At 43.6% G+C, this 20,042-nt stretch overlaps 1 protein-coding gene across 3 annotated transcripts in view; it reads left to right on the top strand.

The window, feature by feature from the left end:
• TEC (tec protein tyrosine kinase) overlaps positions 1–19,049 on the top strand; it is a 162,267-nt gene extending 143,218 nt beyond the window's left edge. For all 3 annotated transcript variants that reach the window (XM_088475251.1, XM_088475252.1, XM_088475249.1), the window contains 8 exons: positions 577–707; positions 2,367–2,441; positions 3,582–3,753; positions 4,338–4,554; positions 9,277–9,341; positions 13,387–13,505; positions 16,954–17,111; positions 18,626–19,049. In XM_088475251.1, coding sequence (XP_088331377.1) covers positions 577–707; positions 2,367–2,441; positions 3,582–3,753; positions 4,338–4,554; positions 9,277–9,341; positions 13,387–13,505; positions 16,954–17,111; positions 18,626–18,697 — 1,009 coding nt within the window. In that variant the 3' untranslated portion in view covers positions 18,698–19,049. The remainder of the gene's footprint in view (positions 1–576; positions 708–2,366; positions 2,442–3,581; positions 3,754–4,337; positions 4,555–9,276; positions 9,342–13,386; positions 13,506–16,953; positions 17,112–18,625) is intronic.
• Positions 19,050–20,042: the final 993 nt, after the last annotated feature.

Genomic DNA, 20,042 nt, shown 5'->3' on the forward strand with positions numbered 1-20,042 from the left:
ATCAATTCTCCATATCATTCTGCCCCACACCAGTTCCCTATATCCTCAGGCATACATCAGTCCTCCATATCATCATTCTGTCCATCAATCCCCCATATAATCAAGTGCCCCATCAATCCTTCATATCGTCATTGCCCAGAAATGTACATATTCATAATTTCTCCATTAATCTCTACCCTCACTGGTTTGACAGCTACTATAGCTCCCTGCTGCTGTCTGACGTTCTGCTGTGCACCACTCTGCATTTCCTGATCAGACTATGGGGGAGATGTATCAAGCCTTGGAGAGAGATAAACTACCAACCAATCAGCTCCTAACTCACTTTACAGGCTGAAAAATTGAAAAATGACAGTAAGGAGCTGATTGGTTGGTACATTATCTCTCTCCTCGGCTTAGTACATCTCTCCTTAATTTTGTAGCACTAGAATTCCAGTTCTGCGGTCACCCTGTGGAGAGTACATTAAGCTCCATGCTGACTGGGAAAGTGACTGGATGAGCTCTAGCGCTTTTATTTTATATTGTGTACTAGAACAGTGGGCATTTAAATTGTAAATTGTAAAACGTCTCTCCTTCCAGGGAAGGTTCCTCAGCAATACGCCATTACCACATAAAGGAAACCGGGTTCCCCAAACAATATTACCTAGCTGAGAAACACATCTTTAACTCTATTCCAGATATGATTGATTACCACAAGCACAATGCTGCAGGTAAATATTAAAGTAAATATGTATAACAAGTCTAAGGGAAGGTAAAATCAGTGCATTGTTTGGTGCTCATTGTGGACTCATAATGATTTAGTGCACAATAATAACAAATAAAATGTATTGCTTTCCCTTATAGCACACTGTCACATTTCTTACTATAGTCTGTATTACTTGGGATGTCTGCTTGGTTCTAGCAATGCCTAACAATAGAAGGCAAAGCTCATTTGATTTTACAATTTGGCAGATTTAGATTGAAAGCCAGGCAAGACCCTTTTTTTACTGGTTGGCATAGATAGACTTTGCAGGATAACCTTCATCATGTAGTCTGACCATCTATTTTAGATACAAGAGAACATCAACTTCTACGCTACACTAACTGGTGCTCAACCCCTAGCATCCAGGGCCTAGTGCTTTCCCAGTCTATTGGACAAGTCCCTACCTGCAGTTCTGTCTAGTAGCTGATCTCTAAAGTTCTCCTAAGCATAAGACTATGGCTAGGTTCTGCATTTCACAAGCTGCGTCCTCTGGCCCTGATTCAGAGCCGGACGCTGTGACAGAGCGATCGCTCTGAATCAGGGCCGTCCCGCCGACATTTTAGAACGGCCTCCTGGCCGCACGCATAGCTGTGGGTTACCACCCACAGCTATAGCGAGCGGCCAAAAAGATGGTCGCGATGGTCAAGACCATCGCGACCATCGGGCTTGCAACGAGACCCTTGTGGTAGGGTCTCGTTGCCGCAAGCCCTGGAGTGCTTTTGGCTCTATCAGAGCCAAAAGCACTCCCACTGACATCACTTGTGATGTCAGTGGGGCCGGCCCCAGACATAGGCGCTCCCATGGGAACGCCTCCGTCTGGGCAGCCACGCCCCCGGCACGCCCACCAAAGGGGGCGTGCTGTCAATCACCATTGACAGGACGCCCCCTTTGTAGTGAGACCCAGAGTGACGAGTCTGAATCAGGCCCTCTGTGTGTTCATTGGGGTTTGCTGAAATCCATGCCATTAGTAACAATGGTCCTCATTCAGAGCCACTCGCTAGCGGCAGTACGCTCGTTCCGAGCGATGTTCGCACATCTGCGCATGCGTACGGATCATTATACGCATGCGCGAACCAGTCAGTGCGGCCGAAATTCATGTGCTCGCAATATAGCGAATGCCTACTATTTTGAGTGACAGAATGAGGCGTATGTGGGTGGTAACGGGAAGGTGCTTGAAAATGGGGAGTGGAGATCCGAACGCAGGCGTGCTTAAAGGTCAAAACAGGCGTTTTAAGGGAGTGCATAATTAATCCAGCAGCGTCATTGACCACGTCACTTGGTTTTTTTTAACTCAAAACTGCTCGCAAAATACTGGTTGAAAAAACCAACCACAAGAATAGCGAGCAGTTCATACGCTGGTCGATGTACTCGATTAATCTAATAAATAGCGGACATGACGTATGGTGCGAGCGGCCAGGGGGCGTTTTTAACAAATAAACGAGCGTATGTTTTGCTCGCTCGTTCAGACTTAGAGGTGTGAACAGACTGCAATTTGCGAACGGATCATTTGAATAGCCACCCCTTGTTTTTGAACGAACGACCGCAAATAGCGAACGGGTCTGAATCAGGCCCAATGACTGTTAAATATTCTGAGTTGTATTTTGATATTATAATTTGTTTTCAACAGGTCTAGTGACCAGACTGCGATACCCTGTGTGTCAAAAAAATAAAATCGCACCTACGACAGCTGGATTCAGTTATGGTAGGCACAGCAATACTGAATAAGCCAAGTTTATTTTCATTTGCTTTCTTATAAATGTTTAGTAAAATATAGAGCCTATATTTACTATGTTTATTTTTTAACAGCACTCTAGTCAGTGGGTAGGTTACCCATCAATCCTAAAATATGAATAGCTTGAAGGCTTTCCATTTCATTGACACTTTATACTTGTCATTTAGCTACGATGGTTGCTAAAGCAGCAGTTCTCGCAATAGCGGCAGCGGGAATATGCAAATGCTAATCTCAGCGATGGAGTGTACGAGCGTTGAGACTCCCACTTGCCGGCTGCGTGGTCTGTGCATTTGCGATGGAGATTGTAACCACTCGAACATCGACGTCATATCGGTCGCACCATTGACATTTGTGGAAGTCTAGGGTCTATTCTATCTATTCTCCTGTAATCTAACGTAACATGTCCTCTGAAGCACTTTATCAGCGATTGGGAATGTTCTCAGACATGCCAGGGACACTCCCATAATACACCCATGAAATGGCCCCTTTATGTGACCACTTTAGGTCACCTCCCAGTCTCCACCCGGATATGCCCAGGGATCGCAAACCACTTTGCAATTGTGAACGTTATCGCACATATTGGACCCCGTGTGCGCAGTAAGAGTTTTTAGACTTTTTGTGTATGCGCAGTCTCAAAACATCGCTCAACTGCGCAAATAACGGCACTCTGAATCAAGCCCTAAGTGCGAGGTTCAGCTTTGCAAACAATGATTTAATTTATAATTAATAATATACTTATTGTCCATTACCCTATACATATATTACTTCTTTTAAAACATAATTAGCAGTTAGGATAGTAGGTAATACATAATAATATTACATATGAATAATTACTCATGTATTCGTTTTCAGAGAGAGGATTATGGTAACTAAACCTAACAGCATAGATGTCCATTTTAATTTTGGGCCATATTCATTCCAACTGAGTGCAAACAAATATTCTGCCAGGGCATCCATCACCCACACACATTGCAGCCACTCTGTGCCTCGCACCTCAATGATGTTGCTAGTTTCTAGTGAATTGATAGGTCACTGTCTCTAGTAAAGTCATTCACTGTATACAGTATATAGTAGCAGTTTTCTAATGAGATGTGTCCTGTTTATTTTCAGATAAGTGGGAAATAAACCCTTCCGAGCTCACATTCATGAAGGAACTGGGAAGCGGTCTGTTTGGCGTGGTGCGTCTTGGGAAATGGCGTGCACAGTACAAAGTAGCAATCAAAGCCATTCGAGAGGGCGCCATGTCTGAAGAAGACTTCATCGAGGAGGCTAAAGTCATGATGTATGTTATTTGCTGTTTGTCATCAAGCTTTCATTTTGGAGTATTTAAAAAGCATAGAACAACATTGTTTTATGTGAACCTTGCTGTACATATTTAACTTGATGTCTACAGCAGCTATTCTTTTTGATACATGAGTTGGATATTGTTCATTGTTAATATTAGAAGATCTTTGATGAAGAAGCCTAGAAAGCACTCAGTGATATGACGACAAAGGATTTACCCAAACAAAATGAAAACAATATCTGTGTACTGCTGGGTCAAGGTGCAAACAATAATACTACACCCACCCCGGTAGTCCCACCCCTATCTCAAACACTAGTGCTTTCTGTATCTCCGCTCCTCAGCTTTCTATACACCTGCTGTACAAGAAGCTAGCACAGCCTTCTGCCCTTTCATCTGCACAATATAAGCCCAAACCGTAGTTCAAGTGGAACCTTGTTGCACATTATATGAAGCGAGGTACGGATAGGACAGGGTCATCTGAACTGACTTCAGGAGTATCCGGAGGTAAATACAGTGTAGAAGATGTGTGGAAAGCTGTCCATACCCAAAGTACTGTATGGTCATTGTCATCTTACTTCTAGGAAACTGACTCACCCCAAACTGGTGCAGCTGTATGGCGTTTGTACAGAGAAGAGGCCGATCTACATAGTGACAGAGTTCATGGAACATGGCTGCCTCCTCAATTACCTCCGCCAAAGACATGGACAGTTTAATCCAGACATTCTGCTCAGTATGTGCCAGGATGTGTGTGACGGCATGAACTATCTGGAGCTGAATAATTTCTTACATCGTGACCTGGTAATATATACACGTTCACAATATTATATTATATTATAACTGACATCCTTCTCCCCTGCTTCTGGAGAGGAAGTCATGGCCCTCATCCGGTCCTCCCCTCCTTCCACCTCCCCTCTTGACCCTATCCCTTCCCGTCTCCCCCTCCCACCTGTCTCCTGCCTGTTCCCATCTGGCTCACCTCCTTAATCTCTCCCTATCATCTGGCACTGTCCCTTCTGCATTCAAACATGCTCTTGTCTCCCCTATTCTTAAAAAACCTACCCTTGATCCTAACATACTTTCCAACTATCGACCCATCTCTCTTCTCCCTTTTGCTTCCAAACTCCTTGAGTGTATTGTCTATAACCGCCTTACCACCTTTCTTTCCTCCCACTCCCTCCTTGACTCATTTCAATCTGGCTTCCGATCTCTCCACTCCACTGAAACTGCCCTCACGAAAGTCAGCAACGACCTCCTTGCTGCCAAATCCAAGGGCCACTACTCTCTGCTCATTCTCCTTGACCTCTCTGCTGCATTTGACACTGTTGACCACCCTCTCCTCCTGCAAATCCTTTACTCTCTCGGTTTACGTGGCACTGCCCTCTCCTGGCTTTCCTCCTACCTCTCTGATCATTCCTTCGCTGTGTCCTCTCATGACTCCTCTTCCCCCCCACTTCCACTAACAGTAGGAGTTCCCCAAGGTTCTGTTCTTGGACCTCTCCTTTTCTCCCTATATACATCCTCTTTAGGTGAACTCATTAACTCCTTTGACCTCCAATATCATCTCTACGCTGATGATACTCAAATTTACCTTTCCACCCCTGAGCTCTCCCCCTCGCTCCTTACCCGTATCTCCAACTGTCTCTCTGCTGTCTCTTCATGGATGTCCCAGCACTTTCTTAGACTTAACATGTCTAAGACTGAGCTGATCATCTTCACACCCTCTTCCACTACATCACTTCCCACAATTTCATTATCTATTGATGGCACAACTATCTCCTCTAGCCCCAAAGTGCGCTGTCTTGGAGTTATCCTAGACTCCTCCCTCTCCTTCAAACCGCACATTCAGCACCTCTCGCAGTCCTGCCGGTTTCACCTAAAAAATATCTCCAGGATTAGACCCTTCCTCACCCAGGATGCCACTAAAACCCTCATCCACTCACTGGTCATATCCAGATTGGACTACTGTAACCTTCTCCTAGCTGGCCTCCCAGTCTCTCACCTCTCTCCAATACAATCTGTTCTCAATGCTGCTGCTCGGCTCATCTTCCTCTCCAGACGTTCTACATCTGCTTCCCCTCTCCTTCAAGCCCTACACTGGCTCCCCTTCCCCTTCAGATGCCAATTCAAGGTTCTTACACTTCTGACCTTCTCTCCCTTTACACTCCCGCCCGTCCACTTCGCTCAACTAATGCATGCCGCCTCTCTTGCCAACTGATTACTTCCTCCCACTCCCGCATCCAAGATTTTGCCGTGCTGCTCCCTACCTTTGGAATGCTCTCCCTCTCCCTATCAGACTCTCCACAATTCTTCAAACGGGCTTTCAAGACCCACTACCTCATCAAGGCCTTCCAGCACTCATCCTAACCCACCTCATGCTCTTTCCTTCCTATCTTCCCCTTCTGTGTCACGCCTGTCTGTCTGCTCCTCCCCTTAGAATGTAAGCTCTCACGAGCAGGGACCTCTTCCCTCATGTGCTTCTCTTTACATTTTCTTCTACTCTCTACTCCCCATTAGGGCACCTAACACGGGACTGCCAACTCCCGGCAGCTTATTGTGAGTGCTTTAATCACTATTTCAGCAATGTATTTAAGTCGTGTCCTTGTCCTGCACTGTAATGTACTGTAAGTTACTTGTTTCTTGTTCACCTTTTAGTTCCATGTACTATGTAAGGCGCTGCGGAACACTTGTGGCGCCATATAAATAAAGGATAATAATAATAATTATATAGAAGACAAATGACAGAGAGTTCATATACACAATGACTGGGCATGCATTAGCATTAGTGGAGCATTTTCTCCATTTGCACCGTTTGTCTGAAATATAGTCAGTCCATCTAAATACACTATAGGATGCTGGATGGACTACTTATCACAAACAATTCCTAATCCAGTGAGCTATGTAGAGTAGGCACTGATGGAGAGTATACCCTAAGAACATTAAGGGGCTTATGTATCAAGCTGATTTTTACATACAATTACTCAGAAACTGCAGTTTCTGCATCATTTTATGTATTGCAGCTATGTACTAATAGCACAATGCAGGAATTTCACAGAAATCTCCGACAATGTGCTAATTAGCACTTCAGATAGCAGTCCCCATTATTATTAATGGGGACTATGATCTGACCCATATGTACTAAACTCCAAAAATCTGTAAGCCTATGGAGGCTCCAGGTGCAGGAGAGAGATCTTTCGATCTCTTCCCCCGCAGCCCCCGGCCAGTTCCCGGAAGCTGACACTGTGCAAATGTCCAAATGCCCCATACCATAGAGCAGTGGTAGCCAAGCCTGGTCCTCCAGAGCTACCAACGGTGCATGTATTGCAGGTCTCTTCACATAATCACAAGTGATATAATTAGCTCCACCTGTGGATCTTTTCAAATGTGTTAGTTAGTAATGAATACACCTGTGCACCTGCTAGGTGGTCTGGAAAACGTGAACTGTTGGTAGCTCACGCTGATCGAGGTTTCCTACCCCTGCCATAGACAATCTAAAATAGGGAATCAATATAAGGTACAGATAACGGCACTTACTTGTCAAAATGTATTATTTCATGTGTAAATAACTGTGGGCACTATAAAACATATAATATATTCACTAATAGGGGACATGATGTTTCTTTAATGTGAGTTTTAATTTAAACACATCGGGCCAAATATAATAGGGCGAGAGTTTTTAAACTTGGTCAATGTAATATAGTCAGGGCCGGATTAAGATTTGTGGGGGCCCAGGGCAACTAATTTGTGGGGGCCCCTATCAATAAAATTACATTATGCCATACAGTGTCCCCATTATGCACATTATGCCACAGTGGCTAGTATAAACATCATACCAAACACTGTCACACTGTCCCCACAGTATGCCACACAATGTCTTGATATTATGCCACACCCTGCCAATAGTAAGTCACACAATGCCCCCAGTATTAATATTATGCCTCCAGTATTAATAGTATGCCCACACTGCCTTTTCTAGTATTAATATTATGCCCCACAGTGCCCCCTCCAGAATTATTATTATGCTCTGCAGTGCCCCAATATTAAATGTTATGCCTGACAGTGCCCCCTTCAGAATATACCCAGTAATATTATGCCCCACAATACCCCCAGTAATAATATTGTGCCCTTTCCAGAAATAATTTCATTCCCCCCAGCAATAAATATTATGCCCCATCCAGAATTAATATTATGTCCCGCAGTAATAATACACCTTCACTATGTCACATAATACCCCCAGTATTATCCCCCCCCCCAAGTACCCCCAGTATTATGTCCACAGTGCTTTCTGTAATATAATTATGCCCCCAGTATTAAAAATCATAATGCCATCTCCAGAATTAATATATAACATATATATGCCTCCCAGTATATGCCCACAGTGGCCCCTGCTGTATTACTTTTATCCCCACAGTGCACCACACCTACAGAGCCCCCAAGTACTTACCTTTTGTGGCGGGCTCTTCCGATGATAGGCAGACGTCCAGGACGGGCTGCCGCTGCTTATGAATGCACAGCGCATACAGAGCAGCTTCCGAGTACCATAAGCGTCGCGGACGTGATGTCACGCTTACGGGACTTGGGAGCCGCTCGGTATGCATGTGCCTTCAGCAGCAGTCGCAAAATCACAGCGCCAGCCTTGTGAGTGACCGTCTGAGACGGCAGCTGCTCTCAGCCATCGGTGGCTCAGAGCAATCTTGTGTGGGGGCCCCTTGTGTGTGGGGGCCCCAGGACGACTGCCACTGTCGCCCTGCCGTTAATCCTGGCCCTGAATATAGTCAGAGAATATGCAAACTCTCATGTTTTTCAGACTAAAAAAACTCACAGTTTAAACTCTCATCCAGATGTTTTCCATTTTTAATATACAACTTGATCAATGTAATAGTGTGAGAGGTTACTGCTATACTCTCACATTTTCTAAACTCTCACCCTATTACAATTGGCCCATTATATCTGATCACTGAAAAATAATGATATACTCTTCAATATTATGAAAAGATTAACAAAGGTGGATAACAAATATAATTTTTAATTCTGTAGACATGTAACTACTATTACATAAGCACATTTATAAAGTCGTGTAATCGGTATTCTGTAGCAAGTGAGCAAACTATTTATTTTGTGATAACTGCAGGTGTTATACAGTAGAGCACAAACATTTTTTATTGCATTTTAAGAATTATTGATACATACAATAATTATTGTCATATGGGAAGTGAGGGCACTTTATAACTTTTTTTTATATATGTGGTGTTTATTAGTGCAGAGCCTTGTGATACAAGCACATATTTAATATACTGTGCATTGGATTAAATGTAAAATAAATATACATATATATACACACACACACATACATATATGTATATATATATATATATATATATATATATATATATATATATATATACATATATGTATGTGTGTATATGTATATATTTATATGTGTATAAGATCTTCATCACAGATTTATAATTCATCAAACGATATTCCATTTCAAATTTCATTTGCATTGTGTTTTCTTTGTAGGCTGCCAGAAACTGTTTAGTAAGTGATCTTGGAGTAGTAAAAGTGTCTGATTTTGGAATGACAAGGTAACTATTCAGTAACATTTGAAGTGCTATACAGGGTGAAAACTGTGCTGTTCTAGTACAACTTAACGTCTTTTGTGCCGAGGTTTCCATAGACAGGGCTGCTTAGAAATAGGCCGTCTCAGTTCTGTGTGTGTGTTTGTGTGGGGAATGGGCAAGCTTGGGTGCATGGCAAAGTGCCACCATGGATGTGGGCCATTTTGGGAATGTTGTTACGTCTGCTACCCCCATCTCTTGGCACCCTTGTCAGTATATTAATGTAACTAAAATTCTTTCAAGATATGTTTAGCCAAAGTCAAGACACAATTATTCAGATCTGATGTATTATTACTCTCCCCTAAAAATGTCTGCAGAATATAGCACTTAATTTTCTCTCACATAGAAATAACTAAATGTGGACTTTTTTTTTCAATAACAGAATCAGATTTAGGGCCAATAGGCAATGTTCATTTTGTTTTTGTTTAATATATTTTTTTTGTTTGTTGAGTAGCTCTTGTTTACTAACATTTGTATTGGACCATAGCAACCCATCAGACAGGTGAGAATGCTTAATGAAATAAATGAACGCAAAAGGCAACTAAATATGAAAATGATCTCGTGTAACAAACTTGCTGATATTGACTGCTCTGCTGATTGTTGTGTACTTGGATACAGATCAAAGCTTTTGATTTATTTTCTGTTTATATTTTCTTTCTGTTTTTAATTTTGCAAATCCTATGGTTCCAATGTAAGGCATATCACATAGTTCAATATCCATATACATATTATTCATATGCAGATCAGGCAAATTATTATGCTTAGCGCACACACTGAAGTTAAAGGTCTGTTCACTCTTGGTTGCTGCATCTTCAGTCACTGTTAGCAGACCAGCTTTAGCCTGAAGTCAGAACTTTACATTAGGGTTGTCTTAAAATATAGAGCTTTAATCAAGACAAGAATCCGGGGAACCCCCCGAGCACCTTAAGACTTATAATACATTACTGTAAGCGGAGGTGGGTTCAAGTGTCATCTTACACAATAAATGTATTTGGTATACGTGTATTCATTACAAACTCTGGGCCTGATTCAGAATCAGGGCCTGTTTTTTTTTTCTCAAGGCCGTTGACAAAGCTGTGGGTGACCACCCACAGGTTGTGCGAGCGGCCTGGAGTCCGTCGCAATTATGGTAGGGTCTCGGCTCCCGCAAGCCCGAGTGGACTTCCTGCTCTATTAGAGCATGAAGCCCACTACTGACTAGTGATGTCAGTAGGTCCGCCCTCAAACGGCAGACGTTCCTTTGGGAACGCCTGCGTTTGCCCAACCCCCCCCCCCCGCCTACAAAACGGGGCGAGCTGTCACTCACCATCGACAGCCGGGGCTGAGCTTCAGTCGCTGCGGGGCTCGCTACAAGACTGGGCATCTTATAGCGAGCACCGCAGCGACTGAAGCTCAGTCGCTCGTCAGGGCTAGCGCATGCACACGCCGGACGTGGCGCTTGCGCAGACCATAAACATCAAGCCGCTTGTGAGCGTTGTGCGCTTGCGAGCAGCTCTGAATGAGGCCCTCTATCTTCCCACTTGCTGTGAGCTTAAGGGGCACATCCACTAGGCGACTAGTGAAGGACTGAACGATATCGTTATCGTTCAGGCATTCATTAAACTGTGCAGTGTCCACACTGAACAATATATATCGTTCGTTCAATATATATCCCTCATCCCTGAACATGGTAAATCTGTCGTTATCGACAGAGTGACCGGCATGTTCAGGCGATGATTGATGTCGGAAACGACCAGCGGGAGCGCGCATCGCTGGTCGTTTACGACATTTTAGTGCCCGATTCATGCACGATTAATGGACAACTGAACGATAACGATGTCGTGGATGTGCGCCGTTAGACCTTTAATAACCTATTTTATAATATCGTGTAGAGGAAAACTCTTTCTCAGTCGCAGTAAACATACAGTTATTAGAGGGTCTCTGAACTAAGGCTTGGAGAGAGAGAAAGTGGAAAGAGATAAAAAGTACCAACCAATCAGCTCCTAATTGTCATTTTTCAAACACAGCCTGTAAAGTGACAGGAGAAGGGACGGACTGGCAGTCCCCCTGAGCGCCCGCAAAATGGTTGTGGTCTCACCTCAAAAGGGGCGTATCCTTGTATCACAGGAAGCGGAGCTGCTTGGCCAGAGTTTGACGCCGGTCCGGCCCTTCTGCCATCGGCCCTTCTGTCATTTGCCAGAAGTGCCAGATGGGCAATCCGGCTTTGATTAGGAGCTGATTGTTTGGTACTTTTTCTCCGTCCACTTTATCTCTCTCCAAGGCTTAGTACAAAGACCCTTATGTGCCATAAGCCATCTGCAAGCATCCCCATACATGGTACTAAGCTGCCAATGACAGTTCATGGTTTCTGTGACATAACCAGGAAATATATCAAATATTTCTGGTCACTTGCTGAACGCAGTGTCGATGTCGGACACAGGGGGCGATGTTGTTAGTGTGTATATGTACCTGAGTCGCACAGCTCATGCTTCCTGATGGTTAACATTCATCAGTGCTGGCTAACCTGTTCTTTGACAGAGGGTTATACAACCCACACACTTACATAATGGCACTCGCCATCTCAGTAAATGTGATCGTGTTCCTGATAGACAGGTTTTATATTTACTGTTACACATCTTTTTACATGTGTATATTTTATCTTTTAATATGGGATAACTCATTCAGGACTACCAAAGCAGTGGCGCTTTCATAAATGACAACTCCAATGTGCAGGTCTTTGTGTGGGACCCCACCCGTGGGCAAATGTGGCTGGCACATGCGCAGAAGTTACAGTGCCAGAGTCCTTGGCATCTTCTGTGCATGCGCCATATTTCTGAAGAAATCGCCAAATAAATGCCACCGGATAGGCCCTTGTTCTGGGGTACAGATTGTGTGGCATGGGTCCGGCACCCATTACAGATAAATCACTTTACCAAAGTGTTTATAGTATGGACACAATAGGAGCTTGATGACAATTGTCTGTATATAGTAAATACTGGCAAAATAAAAGCCGAAAGGCAAATAAGAGCAGAATAAAATATGGAATAATGGGCAATTTAGTATATCTGCTACTCAGGTTATAACGATAGGAAACCAGTCATGGATGAGACATGATTACTGTACATGAGTTTAGGATCAGCAGAAAGTTATTATTTCTACTCTATAAGCCTGCTCAGGAGGAGAACATATAATGGTGTGGAATCTCCCCAGTTTTTGTTATTCTTGTTGATGAATTGTTGATGAATGCTGGCTCATACACAGACATGCACAGGTGTAGTGTAAGGTTATTGTTCTCACTTTTGCACAGATGTGCCTGGTTTACAGTTAAGCACGTGTACTTGAGGCCGCCTCTGCTGGGGATTAATGGATTGCACCATCTAGTGGGTGCAGTTACTATGTCAGCATGAGGGTGACATCTTTATCCACTACCAAAAAAGTTAGATTTCATTTAGCGAGAAGTGATTATTTAAACTAGATAAAAGATTAGAGAAGATACATACAGGAGTTAGGTCTATCCTTTGCTGGAGTGCGCACAGGACTGTATCCATCCTGCCAAAGTACTGGATTAGGTATCATCCATTTTACGCACAATTTAGCCAAAGTAAAAAAGGGGTTTCTGTTCGTCTCAGTGTCCCTCACGCTCTTAATGCATTTACTGTACACATCAGGATAAATTAAGCAGTATATTATGAAGAAAAATGTGAAAGATTAAATGAACAAGAGGGCTGTAATGTATGTAGGGTCTTTTCAGGAGACACCTCCAAAGCTGTGGACAAGGGACTAATATTCACACGTGTGTCAAGTCGCTGTGTTGTCTTGGACACAGGTGTAGAGAGCTTCTATGTATTTCAGTCACTGGGAGCTTTATTCAATCTGAAGCCTGTGGCAGGTCACACTGACCTTATCCTACAGCCAGCTCTGCATAGCACCTTAGTAGATCAATAAGTCGTAATAATTTATATTGTTATGTATAAAGCAGATACTTGTGATTGTTCTTAGAGGTACATTTTTTTTAATATATATATCTAATTAGGTATGTCCTTGACGACCAATACACAAGTTCCTGTGGAGCCAAGTTTCCAGTAAAGTGGTCACCACCCGAGGTTTTCAACTACAGCAAGTTCAGCAGCAAATCTGATGTCTGGTCTTTTGGTAAGAAATACATTGGAAATAATATCACAATTTCTACTGTGTGGACTGGAGCACTAATCCCTATTCCTGAACACAGACACTTGGCATATTTTATAATTACATCATCAAAATAACACACCGTCAAACCATGTAGAAACCCAAATGAAGGTTAACAACTCTTCAGCTTTATATCAGAGACAACAACAAATGTGATGGAAATTACAGTGACCTTTGCCGTGTGTAACCACCTCAGTGGAACAATGGTAGATGTACTAAGCCTTGGAAAGATATAAAGTACCAACCAATCAGCTCCTGTCATTTTTGAAACGCAACCTGTAATGTGACAGTTAGGAGCTGATTGGTTGATACTTTCTCACTGTCCACTTTATCTCTCTCCTAGGTCTAGTACATCTCCCCTTAGTCTTCAGTGACCACTATTAGGGGAAAGCTGTTATGGAATGAGGTTCCTGCATCTGAAATAAGTGCCGGAAACAGCGCTCTATTGCTTACCTGGTCCACACTTTCTCTCCCCTACTTTGTCAAACCCTGAAATAAAAGGAAGCATACAGTGTTTGCATCCTGAACGTATGCAGGAAAAAGACGCACAAGAAAGGCGCACTTACAGTAAGTGTTCAGTCGGCGACTTATTGGGATTTTCTGTTGCATACAGAAACCTGGATTGTCCATTATATTGTGTTTACTTTATTACCTTTACCACTTTAACTTGCACTACTATGTCCTGATACTGTTATATATTTAATTTAGATTGATCAGACTTTGTGCACTAAGGCAGAGCTGATTTTTCACAATGGAACAATGCGTCATTAGATGTCACTGTAAATAGAAGTACTACATTTATTTTGTTAGAAAACGACAATACTAATGGAAGAGTAACATTTAATGACAGTACTCCCTATGGTGCCTGTGAAACATCCACTCTACACCAGATTTGGGAATGAATGTTAATTATCAGGCCTAAAGGTGCCCACACACTAGGGTGACGATCCGATATCGTGTCCGATTTCCCTTGAACTCTCCCCCGGCAGTCGTGGACCCGATTTTGTTCAAAAACACTAAAGGACTATAAATATGCACATATAAGTAGGATTTCTCTGATATTACACCATACAGATGTTGTGAGAGCAGACATCCCAACAGCTGTCCGAGCTATAGCGCCCCCACAGGGGCGTATCTATAATGGGTGCAGGGTGTGCGGGGAACACGGGCCCCTGGTCCAGGGGGGCCCCACACCGCACACCCTGCACCAATAATATTACTTACCTCTCCGGAGTCCCCACGTCGGCGTGGGGGTTCGGCGCTGTAAAATGACTGGAAAATGGCCCGGTGACCTGTGCATAAACTCTAGTGCCCAGAGGCTACAACTCCAGCGCTGGCCGCGCACATCTCAGTGCGCTGCCGGCCCCCGGGCGGAGAGGAGGGGGCCCGTGTCAGAGACTGCACACTGGCCCCCTCCTCTCTAGAAATGCCCCTGCGCCCCCACCTGGCAGTGTGCCTAGCAAAGCTCTGTAATTAGAGCCACAAACCTGAGTTGTTCCCAGAAGTCTTTGGACAGGAATAAGCAATAAGATTCTAGGTCCTTTATATATTTGGAATAAAGGAGCTGATTCAGACCCGCTCGCTAGATGCGAACGCTCGCACGATGTGTATGCAAATTGCTTAGACAGGGTAATCGCACAGCAATGTATTAGCACGCCCAGTATTTCTTAGAGAGCGATTGCATAGTGTATGCAGACGCCCACCGGCATATCTTAAGATGCCCACTTGTGCACGTCATCTCCAGGAAGTGTATGTAACCATCGGTACATCGGGTAGCATCGGATGCGATCGCAGCGCTTGAGGTTGACCATACCCTGCCGCAAGCATTGCGATCACTTCAGGGTAAAAAACAGCCAGGTGACATGTACTATGATGCTGCTTCTAAATTATGCACACCTCTGAAACGGCATTGGGACGCTCAGACGCCTTGGTTCTCACATCCACTCCTCCGTTATTAATGGCCAGTCCCTGTCACCACCCACAAACGGCTTCTCCTGTCACTCACTCTGCTGGACTGTCTATGTGCTGCGAGCAAATGCATTCTGATCTTTGGCTATGGTTTGTGCACTGCGATGCATGCGCACAATGCATGCCACCGGCAGCCGCGAGCGTTCACATCTTAACGAGCGGGTCCGTATCAACTCCGAAGAACCATAAACTATCATATCTTATCGCTGCATATTGGAATGATATTTATATCCATTAATCCAAAAAGCTTTTGTGACGGCAGGTCCAATAAGAGGCTGTCCTGGCGAAAAGCCTGGCAGTAATATTATAGCTATTACTATCACTTTACTGCTGGTTAGGACACTGCAGTAAGAAAAATGCAACATACAGGAGCGGAGGAGGAGAGAAGGAGATCTGGGGGATCAGAAGTTGGTTTTAGCTAACAGGTCCAAGTCCAAAGAGCTATGGGCCTGATTCAGACCCACTCGCGAGCGGCTGTCCGCTCGCAAGTGGGTCGATGGTGTGCACTGCGCATGCGCACGACGGAGGGAGCGCCGTCGTGCGCATGCGCGAGACGCGACGTGCGAAGGACTTTCCTTCGCTCGTTGTGTCTGATCAAAGGGGGCGTGCTGTCGATGTTGATTGACAGCACGCCCCCTTTGGTGGGCGTGCCGGGGGCGTGCCTGCCAGACTGAGGCGTTCCCAAGGGAACGCCTACCGTCAGAAGCCGGCCCCACTGACATCACTAGTGATGTCAGTGGGAGTGATTTTGGCTCTGATAGAGCCAAAATCACTCCTGGCCTTGCGGTTGAGAAACTCAACCGCAGGCTTCTGCTCGCACTGGCGATGGTCGCGATGGTCAAGACCATCGCGACCATCATCCTGCACGCTCGTATAGGCTGTGGGTGGTGACCCACAGCTATACGAGCGTCCAGGAGGACGCTCCATATTTATGGAGGTGGGCCCTGATTCAGAGCGAGCGCTCTGGTCAGAGCGCCCGGCTCTGAATCAGGGCCTATGTTTTTCGCCTGGTAAATAGGGGCAGATCGCAGTCCCCATTCAGAATGATGGGGATTACGCTCTTCAGCATGAGTTAGCATAATGCCGGATATATCAAACCTGTATGATTCACCTGACCATTATTGAGCCAACGTCGTGCTGTGAATGGTGTAATGTATGGAGGCGCTCCAACTATCAGGCAGCCTGCTTCTCCCCTGGTCTGTGTAGTGCATGCTCTACTTTACCCTTCGCTTTATCCATGCTTTATGTGTGACTACACATTGCATTTCATGTGCATACTTGCTCTATCTATGTACTGGCCAGGCCACATTGGATCAGGTAGAAGCCAGGGTTGCAGTAAGATGGCAAGTTTTTAAGCAAACAATTCTTGCATGTATATACTGTACTTGTATTATTTGGGATGGAGCCTCAGGCATTCATTTCCTTATTCTGTTTTTCCTTCCAGGGGTATTAATGTGGGAGGTTTTCACAGAAGGTAAGATGCCCTTCGAGACCTATTCCAATGTTGAAGTGGTGGATATGGTGACAAGAGGAGAGAGGCTCTATCGGCCGAGATTGGCTACAAACAAGATATACACTATAATGATGGCATGCTGGCATGAGGTAAGATTACAGCCCATGACACACAGTACTCACTCCCACCAGTGCATCTGATACATTTGGAACTACATTTGTATGCTTTATTTTATACTGTATATAATAATTCTCATGGCCATAAATTGGTGGATTGTCAGTGTCATCTTTGTTTTTCGATTCTGAGCAAGGCATAGTTACACTATTGTACATCCTTGGTACATTGTGTTTCCCCCCTCTAAAGGCACACATCCACTAGATGATTAAAGTGAGTGATTGAATGATAACTATATCGTTATTGTTCCATTGTTCAATAATCGTTAGAAAAACATTTGCACAGCGTTTAAAAAAATGGCTAAAACGACCAGCGATGCGCGCTCCCGCTGGTCGTTTAGACAGCTATCATCGGGCAAATATGTTGTACAACCTGACGGTAACGTCAGGTTCAGCATGTTTGCAGATGATTGATGTGCCTACACTGATTGACTGATCGTTCAGTGTAGGCACATCACAGACTGACAAACGACTGCACGAATTAGCCACAACCTTCCATAGGAAACTCGTGTGCTAATACTGATCGTGTTATCCGGGCAGGAAAGCCTTGCTCCTGTTTGATTGCATTCCCTAATATGTGAGCAGAAAATTAGCGAGGTTCACCCCTGTGCTTACCTTCTATATACACAGCTGTAAATCATCAGAATCTCGCATTTAATTATATTGTACATTCTTGTGTACACAGCTCATATAATTAGGGTGTATTGCTATATAAAGGCAATGCTGCAAGAGAAATGCCAGCATTGCCCAATATAATCAGATCTTGCAGCAACTCTTGTCAATATGGAGCTTGAGAAATACAATGACGCAATACAAATCCCATTTTGTGCTTAGCACTATTGTGTACAATAGGCAGTGGAAGGGTGATTATCCTGCTGTAACAATTGTTACAGAGAGGAAAGAAAGACATCTTTGTATGTTTTTTGTTGCTCTGATAATCAATGGATTAAAACAATTGTTAAACTTTTTATATATGAAAATGACATTTTAATAAAAGGCCAGTGTATATTGTATACTTACCTCACAATGGAGGCGATTCAATTCAGCGCGCTGTTGATAGCTCTGGGAAGGAGTACCCGGAGCTATTCAATTCCATGCGCTGTTAGGCCGTTTAAAGGACTTCTGATGTAGTCTCCTGAGGTGCGAGCAGAAATCCAACTTAAGTGCCGGCCGTGAAGCTGTTTGCCGGCTTAGCACGGTGCCTCGCGGCCGGCACTTTAGTCGGAGAATGCCGGTTAGCGCAACTAAGCACCCAGCTTTAGTCGCGTTAACCGGCATTCTCTGTCTTAAGTCAGACTAGTCAAACTTAACACCGCATTGCATTGAAAAGCTCCAGGAACTCCTTCCCGGGGATATTCACAGCGCGCTGAATTGAATCTCCCCCAATGTTATAGGTCTCTTTATACATCTTAGACATGCCATGTTATATTTTGGAGACCAAGATCTTTTTTATATCTCAAAATCTCAAATGATTTGTTTTTATATTTTAGAAACCAGAAGGACGCCCAAAATTTTATGACCTGTTGCTGGCAATCGGACAAATACTCGAAGGAGACTTCTGAAGACTTAAAATTGAACATTGAAATATTGGACAATATTTGTATATACTATATATAAGGAGGATGTTAATTGCCTGGCATCCAAACCTTTGGACAAATGTTTCACTTCTGTGGTTCCTACAGGATTACTTCTTATATGTATTGTCAGACTTTTTGGCACACTACGGGTATTAGGGATTATACGTAGGTTCACCCAACTCACAAATAATTGATGACTGTGGTGTTCTAGGATTGTTTCCTTGTCATTTTTCTGGATGAAGGTTCATCTTGTCACGTGTAACAAGCTGTATATAGCATATGTATATATAAATATATTTATGTTAAGGAAAATGTTTGTTTTTGAGTTTTGCACTAAAAAAAGGATAGATCTTATTGTGATAAAATACACTTTGAAATTCTTTAATGTGGTTTTAATAACTTCTGCTAAACATGCTTCCATAGCAACATCCACCCTTATGGATGAAATGTATTTCTTAACCACAGTGCTCTTGATATAGGTGACAGTCTCTAATTGTAGACGACTAAAGTACATTCCAGAGGTGGAGTTTCCCTGGGATGTTCAAAACATGTTTTAAGTAATTTACCAAAAAAATGAGGCTTTTATTAGTGGCTGTAAAGTGTTAAAAGTGCACAGTTGGAAAACTCCTATAGTAGCAAATCAGCAACACATTACTGGTTCATCTCTAGTCTTTCCAGTATGCAATGTAATTAGATATCTATACTAATATAATAAGAACGTTGTGTCTATTTATTCAAAATTGACGCAAAAACTACTGGACCGATTTTCATGAAACCTGCATCATTTTGTAGTGTAATCTCCTAGAAATAACCTGCACTTTGTTTCATCTCAATCCGTCAAGTTAAAGCTGAGCAATAACAAAAACAAATGTATTGACATCATTAATGCAAGATATTGGTGTGGCACCATGTGCGCGGCCGGTAAGGGGTGGGGGGAGAGGTGCTTCGGGCCTGCGTTCAGTTGAAGAGGATAGGCTACATAGCAGTGTGTGCACAGGGCACACAGTGACATTGGTATGAGTGTTGGGTGAAGGCGCTGCTGCCACCAGTCTTGCTGGTGACAAGGGCCACCCCCGCACAGAGCCCCTATACAAAGTAATACAACTAAAGCACCTCAAATAAAAAAATTGTTGGCAGAAGCTATTTCATTGTGGGTGAAGCCTCTGACTACAGCTAGTACAACATACGTGAGCTAGCTTATCTCGTTTTAAGTTTAATATATTTGAAAGTTATTTATTAATGAAATTCTGTATTTATTGAAGTTAGGAATACAAAGAAATACAGGTAAAGACATGCTTATATGATAGATGCACAATAAACATCAAAAGCA

Source organism: Taudactylus pleione, unplaced genomic scaffold (genome assembly GCF_031769625.1).
Source record: "Taudactylus pleione unplaced genomic scaffold, aTauple2 ptg000169l, whole genome shotgun sequence".
Taxonomy (NCBI): domain Eukaryota; kingdom Metazoa; phylum Chordata; class Amphibia; order Anura; family Myobatrachidae; genus Taudactylus; species Taudactylus pleione.